Source organism: Podarcis gaigeae (genome assembly GCF_964106915.1).
Source record: "Podarcis gaigeae genome assembly, chromosome: 12".
In the NCBI taxonomy this organism is placed as follows: domain Eukaryota; kingdom Metazoa; phylum Chordata; class Lepidosauria; order Squamata; family Lacertidae; genus Podarcis; species Podarcis gaigeae.
The window spans coordinates 4,872,037-4,890,797 of NC_139688.1; the positions used below are offsets into that span (position 1 = coordinate 4,872,037).

Below are 18,761 nucleotides of genomic sequence, written 5' to 3' on the forward strand. Positions count from 1 at the left end.
ATTGAATTAAGGTATAAAGAACACAAATAAGATTTAATAAAGGCTACGTTTGTTGAAAGATAGAGGCAAGTAATTAAGGAAACAAAAGAACCCGTTTCAAGGAAGTTGGAAGTCGATGGCTGAAATAGTTTTGTGTATTTGCGATGTATTCTTCTATTTTTCTTCTTTTTTTTTGTAAGTGATGTGTTGTTGGATTTTTCTTCTTCTAAGTTTTCTTTGTGTGTCTATGTTGATTATAAACCAATAAAGATTGGATTGGGAAAAAAGAAAAAAGAAAGAAATGGGCACCTCTCTGATCATCCTGGAAGGAATGGCGAGGACATTTGCCAGGGCCTTTTCAGTGATGGCTCCGACCTGGTGGAATGCTCTGTCCCACGAGACTAGGGCCCTGCAGGATTTAACCTCCTTCCTTTGGGCCTGTAAGACAGAGCTATTCTGCCTGGCCTTCAATTTGAATTAGCCCGATCCTCTATTCCCTTTCCCCCTTTCCTCTTCTCTGAACAAACCCTTTCTGGGACCCATTTTTAGATTCTTCCCTGGTCTCCTCGCTGACCTTAGTAGGACCAACTTGGCCAGTTAGCCCTGGCAATCATTTGATGTCTACTTACTGGGTTCCCCCCCCCCCCAAAAAAAATGACTCCTGAATTTTTATTGACATTGATGCTGCATTTATGTTGTATTTTATGCTGTTTTTAAGTCGCATTTTAATCAATGTTTTATATTTGCTGTTAGTCGCCCTGAGCCCAGTTTTTAAACTGGGAAGGGCGGAGTATAAATAAAAAATTATTATTATTATACATGTTTGAAGGGTCGACATGCCGACAGCCAGCCTGTTCCACAAATTTCAGTGCACTGTGTGTGTGGATGTGTGTCTGTGCACAGAGACCTCCGCTTTGTCTCTCTCTACCCCCTCTCCTCCGGCTGGCAATGGTCTCTGCGCCACGGCCACCCGCTATCCGGTTTCCATGCCTGGCTCCCATTAGCAACAGATGCTTCCTCTTCCAGCTGCTCCCCCTTCGCAGCCTTTGATCCTCAAGGCCCGGGCCCTGGAGATTTCAAAGGCAAGAGCAGGCCAAGAGCATATGTGTGCGCTTTGCAAGAGGAGCAGCCGCGAGGGGCCCTGTGGCGCCCAGTATGCGCTTCCTTCCAATGCACGGGCAATTCCAGTATGGGGGGGGGGGAAACTGCCCTACATAGTGGAAACTGGAACTAGGTGCAGTGAGACTGAGGGTGTTGTTGTTGTTGTTTAGTCGTTTAGTCATGTCCGACTCTTCGTGACCCCCTGGACCAGAGCACGCCAGGCACTCCTGTCTTCCACTGCCTCCCGCAGTTTGGTCAGACTCATGCTGGTAGCTTCCAGAACACTGTCCAACCATCTCGTCTTCTGTCCTCCCCTTCTCCTTGTGCCCTCCATCTTTCCCAGCATCAGGGTCTTTTCCAGGGAGTCTTCTCTTCTCATGAGGTGGCCAAAGTATTGGAGCCTCAGCTTCAGGATCTGTCCTTCCAGTGAGCACTCAGGGCTGATTTCCTTCAGAATGGAGAGGTTTGATCTTCTTGCAGTCCATGGGACTCTCAAGAGTCTCCTCCAGCACCATGGTTGTTGCACGTTTTGGAAGTCAAACGTTTCAGCTTTTGAACACCAACAGCCCAGAAGTGAATGCTTCCATTTTCAAACGTGCCTCGGAAGTCGAATGGCTTCTGAGGCATGTTTTTCACTTTTCTCCTTTGAAATTGCCAACCAGCAATTGTGCCTCGGTTGTCAAACGTTTCAGAAGTTGAACGGTCTTCCGGAACAGATTATGTTCGACAACAAAGGTTCCACTGTATTGGGAAATAATTCATAATGAATTTAAAAAAATGTTTAAAAGTACTTTTCAAAAAAACCAAACAAAAAACCAGTCCTTTTGGTTGGGGATAATTCAGACGGAAATTCCCAGGTGTCAAAAAAGGTTATTTATGTATGCTACTGCTGTGGCCCGTGTTTTGTTAGTCCAAAAATGGAAAACGAGCGAGGTCCCAACCAAAGAAGATTGGCAACTTAAACTGATGGAATATATGCAGATTGCAGACCTAACATAGAATAAGAGGACACGAAGAACATACATTCAAAGAAGATTGGAAAATGATTATTGAACATATGTGGGATGTTCAAGTGGGTATGTGTACACTTGAAAACGTTGGCAGAATTAAGATAAATTAAACAGTGTAAGTAAGTTTTGCGAGATGTAATAATGGAAGGCTGAATGGTTTAGTTTATGTAAAACATGAAGGGATTTATGTTATGCAAAATGAACCATAGAAAGAGAAGGGAAATCACTGTATTTTAAGGTTGTTCAAATGAGTATTATAAAATGTAAAACAGAAAATTTAATAAAAATTATAGGAAAAAGAAGAGAGTGGAACTAGGAATCCCAAGGTTATTTAATCTGCTATGTTGGGTAGATTTGATTTCGCCCATGCTTCTTTTAAAAGGAGTGGCGCTGAGCTAAATGGGTGGAGCTACAATGATCTGGGATTTCACTGGCAAAAATAGCGTCCGGGGTTTGAGGTTGATGGCCTGGAAAAAGAAAGCTCAACAACTGTTGTGTCCCGAATTTTACTTCTAGAAATATGCCAACCGTACCTGTAGGATCATTTTGCATTGGGGCCAGTGGTTTGGGGGAGAAGAGTGCAAAAGACTAAGTTAACCTTTGCCAACCTGGTGCCCACCAGATGTTTAGGATTATATAGCTGCCATCACTCCAGCCAGCTGAGCCATGCTGGGCTGATAGGAGTCTAGCCCCACACATCTAGAAGGCACCCACTTGATGATGGCTGGGCTAAGGAGGTGGGCACCCATGCTCTCAAATCCACCTGGGTTTGTCCTTCGCTTGATCTCTGTGGCAGCAGCCATAGGTGCCAGCTCCCTGGGTGCCCAAGCACCCACAAAATTTCCCATGAAGGGGTTGGACACCTAAAAATTTTGGTGCCAGGCACGCTGCATGCCATCCAGGGTGTGATGGCCTGGGATTCGGACTCGGAGGCTGAACCTGAGGAATCCCAGCCTGCACAGGAGTCCCTGCCTCCAGAACCAGCTGAGCCGGGGCTGGGGCTTGAGCCTGAAGGGTCCTCACCTGTGCTGGATCCTCAGGTGCAGGCACCAGCTGAGTCTGCTCTGGCTCCTGAGGTGATGGAGGACCCATTGCCTGCAGGTTCTCCACTCTCAGCCCCATCAGGGGAAGAGGAAGTTGCCTCTGGGTCCGGTAACCCTCCAGCCTCTCCTGAGCTGCAGAGGCTCAGGGCAGAGAGGCGGAGGGAACTAAGTTCCCGTAGGAGGAGTGCTCGCCTCCAGGCCAGGAGAGGCGAGTCACCTTGAATCGGGGCTGCCGGCAGATAAAAGCCAGCGAGCCCCAGTCCGATGTTGCGGGAGCAACGTTGTTGGTAGCCAGTTCCTGCCTGCCCCTTGTCCTGACCTCGCCTGACTCCCTGCCTTGGACCCAGCTTCAGCTTTGACGGACGGCTTCAATACTGCTCCCTCGACCTCGGACTGGACTCGGACCTCGCCTCACGGAAACCCATGGGACCAGCACACAGGCCCTGGGCACCCATGGTCGCGGGGCCAAGCTGGCACTCTGTCGGGCATTTCCACTGACCGCCAGGGTTTTCCCTCATTCGCTGGTGTGTTCAATATATGCATCAAAAGTCTCTCTGGATTTTCTCTGGCATAATAAATGCAGACTTTCTGCAAATGATTAAAGTGACCCAGCTCCAGAACGTGGTGCTTGGATGTGAGCTCTCTCTCTCTCTCTCTCCCCGTCTCAAATAAGTAAATTAAAAAATGCAACATCTGTTGGACATCTGGGAAATGTAAGGGTTGATGTGACCAGCCAGAGCAAGGGGCCCTGGTGGAACTTTGTCCGGCTCAGGAATTTTGTACAATGCAATAAACCATCCTGGGCTTCCAGAAATTTGTTTTGCCCGGGCTTGCATTCCCTCTGCAATTTTGCACGAAGATGGCAGTGGCATAAAAGCACCCACTCTGTGGAGTTGAGTGCATTCAATCCCAGCTTTCTTTTCTTTTTTAAAGGGAGTTTCTAGTTCATATGATTTTGCGATGGTTTTAAATTAACCAAATGAAGTTTCTATTCCTTACTGTGCAGAATGTGGCGCTCAACACAGTCATACCTCGGGTTACAGACGCTGCAGGTTTCGTTTCTTCAGGTTACAGACCCTCCAAAACCCAGAAGTACTGGAACGGGTTACTTTCGGGTTTTGGAGGTTGCACATGCGCAAAAGCGCTAAATCACGCTTTGCGCATGCGCAGAAGTGCCAAATCGCACCCTGTGCGTGCGCAGATGCGCTGCTGCGGGTGGCGAAGGCTGTGGGTTGGAGGTTGCACATGCGCAAAAGCGCTAAATCAAGCTTTGCGCATGCGCAGAAGTGCCAAATCGCACCCTGTGCGTGCGCAGATGCGCTGCTGCGGGTGGCGAAGGCTGTGGGTTGTGAACGTGCATCCCGCACGGATCACATTCACAACCCGAGCGTCCACTGTATACAATTCAGATTCTGTGATTATCAAGTTTCTTTTTAAAAGGGAAAAAACACTGATGTTTCCAGACCTCGTGGCTGTGAAGATGTGCTTGAAAACTGTGTACAAAAGCAGAAGTCAGAGAGGTGGCTGCGAAAATCCCCATCTGCCATCCCCACAAAAGCAAAGAATGCCTTTTAACCAAAATCGTGTTTAATGCATTTGTTTGGTATGGAAGAAAGTGAGACTCTTCTTTCTGTTCAATAAAACGTGGCAGAATTTGACCACAACAGAGATCAACCAACCCCGGAAGTAAATGAAATAAAATGGTGAAATTAGTTACACACACACAAATGCCGTGGGTGGAGAAAGACCCAAGCGAAAAACACATTCCTTACAAGAGGATGGAAGGAAATAACGTATATTACACATTTACAGGAGGAAAATGAGGTTGCAGTGCATTAACAGCGTCTATAAACATGAGCAGTGGTCAACCTGCGTTTGAGCTCGTACCACTTTCAACTACGGTGGGAGCTTATGTGACTGAATCCTCTTCCGTACTAAAATAAAATCCACACACAAGTTAAGTCTAGAAACATATCTGGTTTCATTAGAGGAGGGTTGTTTTTCCACTGATTTGACAAAAAATCACTTGACAGTCTAATAACTGACAGATTCCAGGAACAAGTTGTCCACCTCACTGAAGACTAGGATCATGACAAGTCTTGATGGAGTCTGATTTTCCTGTGATGTCCGAGGAGAGCGAAAGCTCAAAACTGAAGCCAGCCGAGTCTCTGCTGAACGCTTGCTGTGTGAAGCAAAGCACATTAGAAATGAACAAATTTCTGCCCTTTGCACAGAGCCAGCGACAAGTCCTTTCACAACTCCTCTTTCACCGAGTTTGTGGTTCTGTATCTGTAAGAGGTTCAGGCAGTTACAAGCCCCCAGTCCCCACAAAATGTCTCTTCCTTCTCCAAAATCTATACTAGTTTTCCTTAACATTGTGCCCTCCGGACTACAACTCCCATCAGCCCCTGCGAGGTTTGCGTCCAAATAATCTGGCGAGCGTCAGGTCTGAAAAACCCAATCTTTAGTCCTGCAAACAGGTCAGCAACATAGAACTGGCCTGACAATCTTGGGGGTGCCAGTGCAAGACCAAAAATAGAATATTTTTTAGCATTTCCTAAGTGTTGGATAGGGACACGGGTGGCGCTGTGGGTTAAAGCACAGAGCCTAGGACTTGCCGAACAAAAGGTCAGCGGTTTGAATCCCCGTGACGGGGTGAGCTCCCGTTGCTCAGTCCCAGCTCCTGCCAACCTAGCAGTTCGAAAGAATACTAAGTGCAAGTAGATAAATAGGTACCACTCTGGCGGGAAGGTAAACAGCGTTTCCGTGCGCTGCTCTGGTTCACCAGAAGCGGCTTAGTCATGCTGGCCACATGACCCAGAAGCTGTACGCCGGCTCCCTCGGCCAATAAAGCGAGATGAGCGCCACAACCCCAGAGTCGTCCACGACTGGACATAATGGTCAGGGGTCCCTTTACCTGTACCTAAGTGATGGATATCTGGGAGCTGGTGGTGAGTTTTTTTATCCACAGAGAGCAAGGCAAGAAATGCAAGGTTAGATTTGTTCTGTAAAAGAAGCCCAAACGCCGAGGCGACGCTAAGGAATTGTCTGCTTTCTCTCTGCACTGGGAAGGCTGGCGAAGGTGGCACATATTTTCTGGACCCCACGAGGCAGACAAGGTTAAGCGCACGGCCAGAGGCGTTCTCAAGGCTCACTGGTGGAAAATGCTGCCAGGCCATCTCCCCAAGTTGGGCAGCTGTGGGCTTAGGGTGGTGCCACCCTCGCTCAGCCCCCCGACATCCGCAGAGAATAACAGAAGCAGACCTTCTCAATATCCTCCAGCAGTGAGAATTGCAAGAAGGCAAGAAGTTTAAAAAAATGTGGAAAAAGAATTATTACACCCTTCGAAGAATTAGTAATAATAAAAATAATACTGTCAGGGTTTCAGGGACAGAGAGCGAGGGGGAGGGGTCCCAGGGTGACGAGGAAGAGGACGACGATGACCCGAGGTTGTCAGTGAGTCCGTCAAGTGAATCCGAGGATTCCCAAAAGGGAGCCCCCCTGGTCAGGCCAAGGGGCAGTAGAGAGGGAAGCAGTCAGAAGCAGGGGAACGAAGAGGGAATCCCCAGTGGGGGCTGGAGATCGGGACCGGCCTCTCCGTCGGAACGGAGTGAAGGGGGTGGAGTTGCCAGTGTGTCAGAAAGAGCAGAACAGGAAGCAGAGAGGGGAAGGAGTTCGGAGCAGAACGTCCTGCCGGAAGGGGAGGAGTGTAGTACCGAGAGTAGCGTAACGGTCGAAAGGAAGATCAGAGGCAACGTACGCGCGCCAAGTTCAAATGTGGAGGCGCGCGGAAATGAGGAGAGCCCTGAGGAGGAGCCTGGTCCCAAAGCACGAAGGAGGGGGGAGCAGGCGTCAGAAGACTCAGCCTCGGGGGAGTCCCGAAGGGAGGGAGCACAGGGGGGCAGGAAGACCCTGCGGAAAAGGAAGGAGAGGAAAAGGTGGAGCAGTACAAGCCTCTTAAGCTGGTGCAGGGGCGGGACTGACTCAGAGGGGACTTCTAACATCTAAGGGTAACAGATGCTGAGCCACGGAGCTTGGATGTAACGACAACAATGTTCTTCAATAAAACCTTTTGTATATAACTTGGACTGGATTTTGGTCTCTTGTGAGCTGGGACCTCGGGTGGCTCTGACAAATACTAATTCATTATTTATACCCTGCCCATCTGGCTGAGTTTCCCCAGCCACTCTGGGCGGCTCCCAATCAAGTGTTAAAAACAGTACAGCATTAAATATTAAAAACATCCCTGAACAGGGCTGCCTTAAGATGTCTTCTGAATGTCAGGTAGTTGTTTATCTCTTTGACATCTGATGGGAGGGCGTTCCACAGGGTGGGCACCACCACCGAGAAGGCCCTCTGCCTGGTTCCCTGTAGCCTCGCTTCTCGCAGGGAGGGAACCGCCAGAAGGCCCTCAGAGCTGGACCTCAGTGTCTGGGCTGGACGATGGAGGTGGAGACGCTCCTTTGGGTATACAGGACCGAGGCCATTTAGGGCTTTCAAGGTCAGCACCAACACTTTGAATTATGCTTGGAAACGTACTGGGAGCCAATGCAGATTTCTCAGGACCGGTGTTATGTGGTCTTGGCGGCTGCTCCAGGTCTCAAGTCTAGCTGCCGCATTCTGGATTAATTGCAGTTTCCGGGACACCTTCAAAGGTAGCCCTTTCAAAAGGTAGTGAAAGGATATAGGACACATAGGGCCAAAATAGTTTCAAAATTGTATAAGGTGTTATTATACAAAGAGAAATCACCAAAGTAAAGTTTGGAAGAATATTGGAAGCTAGATATTCAGGAACAGATTTTAGATGAAGATTTGGGAAAGAATCTTTCGGCAACCACTCTTTGTTGCGACTTGTAGGATAATCCAGGAACAAGGGTTGTTGTTGGTACAAAAATGGTATTACAGACCTGTAAGGTTATATCATATTACAAAATCTGGAAGGAAGAATTGTTGGAGGAAATGTGGAGTGATGGGAACGTACAGTCATATGTGGCGGGATTGTCCATTAGTTAATGAATTTTGGAAACAGATTGGTATAGAAATATCAGGAATTGTGGGTAGGAAGGTGGAAATATTTAAATTAATGGTTCTTATTAGCCTGAGTAGCACAGAGTTAGAAACAAGAGAGGGGAGAAGAGAAGAGGAGAAGAGAGGGTTGAAGAAGACTGGAAGAAATTTAAGAGTTACTTAAAAAAAATTGCAATTTGGCTGAGTGTTAAGAAAGGATGCTAGATCACAAATAATTGTGCACCACTAAATTAGATGAAATTATGATGATAAGTAAATTGAGGTTAGATTATAAATTTATTAGAGAATTAATAGATTATTGTTAAATGAATGTGACATAAGATTGCAAACAAGATGATAAATTACGGGTAAGAATTGACAGCGATGTAAATGGGAGCGGGAGACGTGAGGGAGTCCTAAGTAGTTAAGAAAATATGTTATGATATATGTTATATTGTTCTTTTTCTTTGCATTTATGTTCAAAAACCTTAATAAAAAATATATTAAAAAAAAAAGAAACAAGAGAGGAATGTAAATGGGTAAAATTGATGGTAATTGCAGCCAGACAGGTTATAGCAAGTAATTGGAAAAATGCAGAATAGCTAGAGGTGAACCAATGGAGGGAAAAATGAAAATATTATAATCTTAGAATATCTAACTGGGAAGATACATAAAATGAAAGGGTTTAAGGTCAGTGAGAAGGAGGAGGATTGGATTGAGAAGATGTTGAATTATTTGGGCCGGTTTGAACAATTTGGGGCAATTAAAATGTTAAAAGTTAAATAAACCTTGTGGAGGGAGGAGTGTAAAGGTATATAGAATTGTACATATGGTTGATTTGAATATGTTATTACTGATTATGTATACCCAATGTATCAGCCGCCTGGGGGCTTTCACTGTTTTGTTTTTATTTTTTGTGTTTTGGTGGTTGGTAAAAAAATAAAAAATTTAAAAAAGGAAAAAAGAAAAAGAAGGCATCTAAACCTGTGGATAAAAATGGACTCCGGACACAGAAGGACCACGTGGACATGGGGGTCTTAACTGGGGTGGGGGCTGAAGTTGCAAGTGTGTGGGGGGGTATTCCAGGTTGAAGTCTTAACTGCGCACTCCTGCAATGCTGTCCAGTTTGGAGACATAAATATGGGTTCCCACTGGACACTTTTCACCCATCTAAGGACAGTCCCATAAGAGCCTCTTGAGAGCTGGTTGCCTCCCCCCTTAGATCCCACGGACAGGCCATTTTTCAAGGAGAAGCAGCCCCCCCCCCAATTATACCTCAATCCAAGCTGCTATCATGAGCAGTCACAAAATTGAAAGACGCCTGCTTCTTGGGAGAAAAGCAATGACAAACCTAGACAGCATCTTAAAAAGCAGAGACATCACCTTGCCAACAAAGGTCCGTACAGTTAAAGCCATGGTTTCCCCAGTAGTGATGTATGGAAGTGAGAGCTGGATCATAAAGAAAGCTGATCGCCGAAGAATGGATGCTTTTGAATTCTGGTGCTGGAGGAGACTCTTGAGAGTCCCATGAACTGCAAGAAGATCAAACCGATCCATTCTGAAGGAAATCAGCCCTGAGTGCTCACTGGAAGGACAGATCCTGAAACTGAGGCTCCAATACTTTGGCCACCTCCTGAGAAGAGAAGACTCCCTGGAAAAGACCCTGATGTTGGGAAAGATGGAGGGCACAAGGAGAAGGGGAGGACAGAGGATGAGATGGTTGGACAGTGTTCGCGAAGCTACCAGCATGAGTTTGACCAAACTGCGTGAGGCATTGGAAGACAGGAGTGCTTGGCGTGATCTGGTCCATGGGGTCACGAAGAGGCGGACATGACTAAACGACTAAACAACAAGAGCAAACGGCAAGCGTTGTGGCTCAGCGGCCTGGTTTGCATTCAGATCACCACCATTTCCTAGTAAGACCGGGCAAGTCCCCTGCCTGAAACCCTGGCAAGCTGTTGCCGGTCAGAGTACACAATATTGACCTGGAAGGACCCATGATCTGGCCTGTGCATTGGTTGTATGTTCCTTCCTGCATGATGCACTGTTCAATTCTGCAACCAGCTCTCAGCGTCCCTTCGGAATCCGCTCAGCTGCCTGCTCAGTGCCAACATACAACCACCTTGTCTACATCCCATAGGTAGAAGCAGCGTTTGCCAAGCTGGTGCCCTCCAGCTAATTTGGGCTACCACTCTCATCAGGATAAAAGTGGGTACGGTGAGGATCTATAATGAATTTAAAAATATGCTTAAATATACATTCCCAAAAACGCCTGAAGAACTATTGCTAGGTTTGATAGGAGAGGATATTAAGAAGATGGACAAAAGATTATATATGTATGCTACGACAGCTGCCAGAGTTTTGATAGCCCCAAAATGGAAAACAATGGAATTTCCAACTGTGAAGGAGTGGCAGACAAAGTTGGTCGAGTACACGGAATTAGCAAAACTGACCCACTGATTAGTAATCAGGAGGAAACAAAGTACCAAAAAGAATGGAGTAAATTTATGTTCTATATAAGTGAGAACTGTAGAAATTTGAAGATGTTAGCAGGGCTGAAATAAATCTGACAGTAAGAGCTGTTTGACAGTGGAATTTGCTGCCAAGGAGTGTGGTGGAGTCTCCTTCTTTGGAGGTCTTTAAGCAGAGGCTTGACAACCATATGTCAGGAGTGCTCTGATGGTGTTTCCTGCTTGGCAGGGGGTTGGACTCGATGGCCCTTGTGGTCTCTTCCAACTCTATGATTCTATGATTCTATGAAATCTTATGTCATGCTTTAGTTATTATTAAGGAACGGTGGATTAGGGATTGGAATAAGAAAACCTGCGGAAGGGAAGGAGGGAAGTCAACTGCTCTGTGGTGCGTAAAGTAAGACAGATGTAAAAAGATTTGAAATATTTGTGTATTTTGGTGGTGGTGGTGTATTTGAAACGAAAACTTAATAAAAAGCATAAAAAACAGTGGGTACGGTGAGACTGCCATCCTCCAGACCACCTCCTCCTGGAACTCTTCCACATCCATCACGATTTAAAACATTTCATTGTTTATTATTCAACACAGTAAACCAAAACAACTGAAATAGTAAAAGTTTGGGGGTTGTTATTATTATTTTTAAAAGGACACGATTTCTGAGGACCGTCCCTGCACTCTAAAAACGCAACACCTGCAAGACGTACGGAAATGGGGTCCAGCTCACCTGAAATAGAAATGCGTAGCAGGTGCAGAGAGTACGAAAACCCCTTTGAGTCCAATCTTTTGCTGAAAGGGAAAACCACACATGCCTGCTTCGCCCCCAGCACAAAAACACAGTGTAGACCCTGGAGGACCCCAAACAAGGAAGCACAAAGCTATTTCCCCTCTTCCTTGTATCTGCAGGTCATCTGGGACAACCCAGTCAGACGTGTGGGGTACCAATCGTAAAAGTATTATCATTATCCATCGGTGTTCATGCGCCGCAATGATGTCCACTGCCGTTTGCTCAAGTTCCCATGTGTTTAAAGAAATCCCTTTACAGTAAAACCAACGTCCCAATCCCTGACTTGCCCCTTCTTCTTCCCGTCCCCTCCCACCCCACCCCCCAATTTTAGTAAAAACCCAAACCCACAAACGTAACCCTAAGTCAGTCCACCTGCCGGGCCAGCAGGTCCGTTCCCCCATCACACCACGGAGCTGACCTCGGCGGGGGCGCTCAAGTTCTCTGCCACGTCCACCCTCTCGATGGCCGCCAGGGCCATGCAGAGGGACTCCAGCGTGGCCCCTTCCTTGGCCGACCAATCGGAGAGCAGGGTGTGGGCGGGGGCCTCCCCCCGGCCGAAGGCATCGATGGTCTCTTCCTCATAGCCCAGGTAGTTGGCCAGGCAGCGCCAGTCTTTGCCGTGGGCGGGGGCTTCCAGCAGCTGCTCCACCTCTTCCTGCTTGTGGGGTGGCAGGTTCATGTATAGGCGGGGTTCAATCCTGTGCCCTGTTTTGCGTGGAGAAAGAGAAGGGAAGGTCAGAGAGGATATCACGAATATACGCCCCCTTGCCCGCTTTGATCTGCGGAATGGGCACCATTGCAGGCGCCACGTAATACCTGTTCCAAGATTGTGGCAGCAACTAAACTTTGAAACTCCCTGCCTATTGACATTCACTGTACCCTTTTTGGCACCTGCTAAAAACATGTTGGGACGCGGGTGGCGCTGTGGGTTAAACCACAGAGCCTAGGACTTGCCAGTCAGAAGGTCGGTGGTTCGAATCCCCGCAACGGGGTGAGCTCCCGTTGCTCAGTCCCTGCTCCTGCCATCCTGGCAGTTCGAAAGCACGTCAAAGTGCAAGTAGATAAATAGGTACCAGTCTGGCGGGAAGGTAAACGGCGTTTCCGTGCACTACTCTGGTTTGCCAGAAGCGGCTTAGTCATGCTGGCCCCATGACCCGGAAGCTGTACGCTGGCTCCCTTGGCCAATAAAGCGAGATGAGCGCCGCAACCCCAGAGTCGGTCACGACTGGACCTAATGGTCAGGGGTCCCTTTACCTTTACCTTTAAAAACATGTTTATTTAAGCAAGCCAACTCAGGTGCTCAGAAACGCTGATTTGCATTTTGATCCGCTTTCGGTTTCTTGCTGATTTTATGTTTTGAATGCTTTAAATAGCCGCTTTTAACTGTTTTCACCCCCCCAAAAAATATTGTTTGATTCCGAGGTCTGTTACAATCCAGAAGTATAAAAATTTCATGAAAGAAACAAAACCTATTGGACTTATTTGTGTCTTTAAAAAAACAAACAAGATGCAAATTCAAAGTGACTTGTAATTCAAACATTAAAAAAAAATGAAACAAAATAAAAAATAAAAATATTAATCTAAAAACAACCAGTCTCAGCTAAGCTGTGCATCTCTTTGATGACAAATGCTGCTGTACAAAGAGGTTCATTTTGTATGTAGGTTTTATTTTATTTGTTTTTCATCTTATACAGTGGTGCCCCGCAAAACGAATGCCTCGCAAGACGGGAAACTCGCTAGACGAAAGGGTTTTCCGTTTTGGAGGTGCTTCGCAAAACGAATTTCCTATGGGCTTGCTTCGCAAGACGAAAATGTCTTGCGAGTTCCTGCAGGGTTTTTTCCCTTTCCCCCCCTTTTTCTAAGCTGCTAAGCCGCTAAACCGCTAATAGCGCTAATCCGTCAATGGGCTTGCTTTGCAAGACGAAAAAACCGCTAGACGAAGAGACTTGAGGAACGGATTCTTTTCGTCTTGCGAGGCACCACTGTATTTTGGAAACGTACATCCAGTTTTTTCTCCTTTAATTTTTTTGGGGGGGCCCCTAAGCTATAGCTTGTTTAGCTTCAACGTAAATCTGGCACTGGCCTGGGGGGGTGATGTTCAACGCACCGTTCGTGACTCTGAAGCCTACCCCGAGCCATCAATTTATGTGTAGGGTGTGTGTGACAAAAAAAATTTCTGCACCGGGTACCACCTCACCTCACTACGCCACTGCCTGCACCAGGGTGCGCCAGCCACAAATCACGCCGCCCCGTCTGTGCTTGGGAAAACCCTGGGGGCACAAACCTTGCTTTACCAGAGTGGTGCATGCTCTAGTTATGTCCCGCTTGGACTACTGCCATGCGCTCTACGTGGGGCTACCTTTGAAGGTGACCCAGAAACTGCAACTAATCCAGAATGCGGCAGCTAGACTGGTGACTGGGAGCGGCCGCCAAGACCACATAACACCAGTCCTGAAGGACCTATATTGGCTCCCAGTACGTTTCTGAGCACAATTAAAAATGTTGGTGCTGACCTTGAAAGCCCTAAACGGCCTCGGCCCAGTATACCTGAAGGAGCGTCTCCATCCCCACTGTCCTGCCCGGACACTGAGGTCCAGCACCAAAGGCCTTATGGCGGTTCCCTCGCTATGAGAAGCCAAGTTATAGGGAACCAGGCAGAGGGCCTTCTCGGTAGTGGCACCCGCCCTGTGGAATGCCCTCCCATCAGATGTCAAAGAGATAAACCTGACATTCAGATGACATCTTAAGGCAGCCCTGTTCAGGGAAGTTTTTAATGTGTGACATCTTAGTGTATTTTTTGTCCTTGTGGAAGCCGCCCAGAGTGGCTGGGGAAACCCAGGCAGATGGGCAGGGTACAAATAATAAATTATTATTATTATTATTATTATTATTATTATTATTATTATTATTATTGTTACCCTTCTTAGGAAGGTGCTGATCCTGCAAGCTGTGGGTGTCAAGGAAGACCCCGCTGTCGCTGTGAAGTTTCTCACCCTCCGGGGACGTCACCAGTTCGCCCGCCCGGGCCTTTGCCAGCTGTTTCTTCTGCTTGCATGTGGTCCAGCTGCAATTGTGCCAAAAAGGATGGAAGGGGACACACGGACGTCAGCGAGGGGCGCAGAGCAGGAAGAGGTGAACCCCAGAATCTCCCCCCAAACCCGTTCCCCCCATGAATGCTACACCAATCGCTTCTGCCTTGCCCTGAAGACCCCAACCAGGAAAGCACTGTGGCTCAGTGGGGGAGAATCTGACTTGGGGTGGATAAAAATAAAGACCGGAGTAAATTTACGGACTATTTGAAAAGCAATTGTGATGAACAAATGATGCTCGTTAGGTTTGCAAGAGGTGTATTGCAAAAAAAAAGATAAGGAGGAGAATGATTGGTTAAGGATAACGAAAGGTAATATGAAATTAAGAAATGCACAAGAAGTGGTAAAGAACGGAAAATCGTCAGAGGTGTTGACGGAAGTCCAAAAATATTGTATAAGATGAGAAATTATTCTATATGAATGTTGGAATTAATATGTTAAAAAAACTAATAAAAATGATTTTTTAAAAATATCAATGATTAAATAAATAAATAAATAAATAAATAAATTTGATTGATTGATAGGTTTTATTTTCTTTCAATCGGATTTTTAAAATCAAATGCTTTTGGAGGAAAAATCTTTCTAAAGATAGTTTTCTATTTAAGTTACATTTTAGGTCAAAGGCTATTCATCAGGCAATGAGGATTTCATGTGTGATAAAACTCAGCCTGTTGTATTTTAAAAACCCGTTTAACCACATCAGTTAACAAACATGGATACGTATGCTATATTGTTATTGTTTTAGTTAAATAAATTGTTTAAATTGTTATTGAGGAAATGATTGTTTTTTCTCCTTCCAATGAAGTACAGCAGAAAAGTTGCCCAAATATAAACAGTCAACTTATTAAACCTCACAAGTCTTATTATGGGGGGGGCAAGAATCCCCTTATTATGTGCATAGAAATTAACACAGAGGACACTCCCTGCCTTCTATGAACCGTTGCAACTATGCCCCAAATTACCGTATTTTTTGCTCCATAAGACTCACTTTTTCCCTCCTAAAAAGTAAGGGGAAATGTCTGTGCATCTTATGGAGCGCATGCAGGCTGCGCAGCTATCCCAGAAGCCAGAACAGCAAGAGGGATTCCTGCTTTCACTGCGCAGCGATCCCTCTTGCTGCTCTGGCTTCTGAGATTCAGAATATTTTTTTTCTTGTTTTCCTCCTCCAAAAACTAGGTGCGTCTTGTGGTCTGGTGCGTCTTATAGAGCGAAAAATACGGTACCTTGAGCTGAACTTCCCCTTTATCTCCCTTTCCATCCTTCTGCACACCCACCAGCCGGTTTCTTCTCCCTCTTTCCTCCTTTCCTGCCAGATCCCCCATCCCCTTCTCCTCCTTCCTGAGCCAGCTGTTTCCCACTCTGCCACCGCAAAATTCCTCCTGGCAGCCCCTTCTCTTTCCGCTAGCATTTTCTGGGCCATCTGTCTTCAGATGCCAGCAGGGGAGAATTGATGCAGGCTTATTATCCCAGACTTGGAGGGCCTGTGGAGAGGAAAGCAAGGGCTTCTCGCGACCCCCCTCCCCGGCCACTGACACCGGCTCTGCTGGCAGATGAACGTGCAGCCCCCCCCCCCCGCCAGTTTAGACCATCCTCTGTTGTTGTCTTCTTCTTCTTCTTCTTTGGCAATCGCCACCTTCTATACAAATAGTCATCTGGGGTAAGAACCCCTTGCTTTATTCTCTCAATGCCAGAATCTGGGTTAGGGGAGCCTTTTCCCAGTACAGCGGTACCTCGGGTTACATACGCTTCAGGTTACAGACTACGCTAACCCAGAAATAGTACCTCAGGTTAAGAACTTTGCTTCAGGATGAGAACAGAAATCGTGCTCCGATTAGCTAAAGTGGTGCTTCAGGTTAAGAACAGTTTCAGGTTAAGAACAGACCTCCGGAACGAATTAAGTACTTAACCCGAGGTACCACTGTAGTGATGTATGGAAGTGAGAGCTGGACCATAAAGAAGGCTGATCGCCGAAGAATGGATGCTTTTGAATTCTGGTGCTGGAGGAGACTCTTGAGAGTCCCATGGACTGCAAGAAGATCAAACCTCTCCATTCTGAAGGAAATCAGCCCTGAGTGCTCACTGGAAGGACAGATCCTGAAGCTGAGGCTCCAATAATTGGGCCACCTCATGAGAAGAGAAGACTCCCTGGAAAAGACCCTGATGTTGGGAAAGATGGAGGGCACAAGGAGAAGGGGATGACGGAGGACGAGATGGTGGGACAGTGTTCTCGAAGCTACGAACATGAGTTTGACCAAACTGCGGGAGGCAGTGGAAGACAGGAGTGCCTGGCGTGCTCTGGTCCAGGGGGTCACAAAGAGGCGGACACCACTAAACAACAACAACATCTGATCACTTGCCTGCATGGTGCTATTCCGTATGGATTTAATTAAAAAGGAATCTCTCTCTCTCTCTCCACACACACATAGACATAGATAGAGGAGGGAAGCCCACTAAGGTTGGGGAACATCCATGTTCTTGCTCTCAGTTTTACTTTTTCATTTAATCCTTTCTTTCTTCCTCTTTGTTCTTTCCTGGCATCTCTGTACAGTGATACCTTGGGTAAAGCACTTAATTTGTTCCGGAGGTCCGTTCTTAACCTGAAATGGTTCTTAACCTGAAGCACCACTTTAGCTAATGGGGCCTCCTGCTACCGCCGGAGCACGATTTCTGTTCTTATCCTGAAGCAAAGTTCTTAACCTGAAGCACTTATTTCTGGGTTAGCGGAGTCTGTAACCTGAAGCATATGTAACCTGAGTTACCACTGTAATACTTTTGGGAATCTTACTTAAAACGGGGGGTGGGGGGTGGGGAGGGATGAGCAGGGAGGAATGGAGAACATAATCTTGGAAGAACGGAACGGAAGCTTTTAAAAAATTCTTTTCTAAACTAGTCCCAAAAGAATGGGGCACCCGTAAGCAGGATTCGTGCGTAAGAGCTCTCTCTCCTTCTGTGGTTTCCGACCATGCTTCTGACTGCGGAGGCTGAGCTTAGCCATCTATAGCCCTCCATCACTTTGTCCAATCCTCTTTTAAAGTCAGATAGGTTGGTGGCCTGTGGCAGGGAGTTCCACAGGCTAACTCTATGCTGCATGACAAAGGGTTTTCTTTTCTCTGCCCTAAACCTTCCAACGTTCAGCTTCATCCCACGAGTTCTACTGCCATAAGAAAGCTTTTCTCTTATCAACTATCGCCAGGCCAGGCATAATCTCACGCCTCTCCCCTTCCTTCCCTTTTCTCTGCGGTCCTTTTCCTCGCAACAGGATTCAATCCATCCCCTTCATCTTCTCCCAACCTCTTCCAACTCCGCTTTGAGACGAGGCGATCAGAACTTGGGACACGCAGTGTCCCAAACGCACCCCAGATTTTTTAAACTGATAACAGACCACCAAGCAAATTTGCAAGAGGAACCCCCTGCCATGTGGAGAGCTGGCGGACATTGCTGCAAAACTGCAAACATTTGCACTGCAACATTGTGTGTGTGTGCTTTTTGGGGGGGGGTGGTCCAACAGGGTGATGCCAGGAAGCGGGGTGCAGAGAGGGCCGGAGGAAACGGCTCGGAAACGGACCGCTGCGTGGGAAAAGACTGGCTCCTCTCCTCCCCAAAGAGAGGGGGGCTGACGGCTTCGCCTCGCACTAAATTTATGAGGGAAAATCAGAAGCGGAAGGAGGATTTGGGGAGCCAGGGGAGAGCAGTTGTGGGGCCGTCGGCCGCAGCCAAATCTATAGAGCCCCCAGCAGCAGGAGGGGCCTGGACTCGGGGGTCCGACGGTGTGAGAGGAATGTATAAAGAGCGGGAGCCCCGCAAGGGGGTGAGGCGGCTCGGAGGGAAATAAATCGGCCCCAAAAGCCGGCACAAAGGAGGAGTTTTGCCCGTTCCCAATAGAACAGCAAGTGGCTGGGCTTCTTTTCAGCCAGGCTCCATTAATCTCAGCCTCCCCGGCTGGCGAGAAAAGAGACTGGCCTAATCTGGACCTGAGCATCCCAGCTTAATCCTATTCAGGAGACAGGCCCCAGCGGCGAGACCCGGCCCAGCGGGGAGGACAGCCTTTCCCCACATTTTCGGATAATGCCGCGGCTCCCGTTGGTGTGTGTGTGTGTGTCTTTTTGCAACCCTATTGTGGCCAGGACTCAACAGAGCACCTGCGCAAAGCTGAAAATGGGAGGAAATGTTTAGGGAAGCTTTTAATGTTTGTTGCATTACTGTATTTTGTTGGAAGCCGCCCAGAGTGGCTAGGGAAGCCCAGCCAGATGGGAGGGGTATAAATAATAAATTATTA

At 47.2% G+C, this 18,761-nt stretch overlaps 1 protein-coding gene across 1 annotated transcript in view; it reads right to left on the reverse strand.

Moving 5' to 3' along the window:
- Positions 1–11,722: 11,722 nt before the first annotated feature.
- The window catches only part of LOC310827802 (tumor necrosis factor receptor superfamily member 16-like), a 48,676-nt gene continuing 41,637 nt past the window's right edge, over positions 11,723–18,761 (reverse strand). The window contains exons 5-6 of the mRNA XM_083704264.1: positions 14,315–14,460; positions 11,723–12,101 (exon numbers count right to left, since the gene is read on the reverse strand). Of these exons, the coding sequence (XP_083560390.1) occupies positions 11,797–12,101; positions 14,315–14,460 (451 nt within the window). The 3' untranslated portion in view covers positions 11,723–11,796. The remainder of the gene's footprint in view (positions 12,102–14,314; positions 14,461–18,761) is intronic.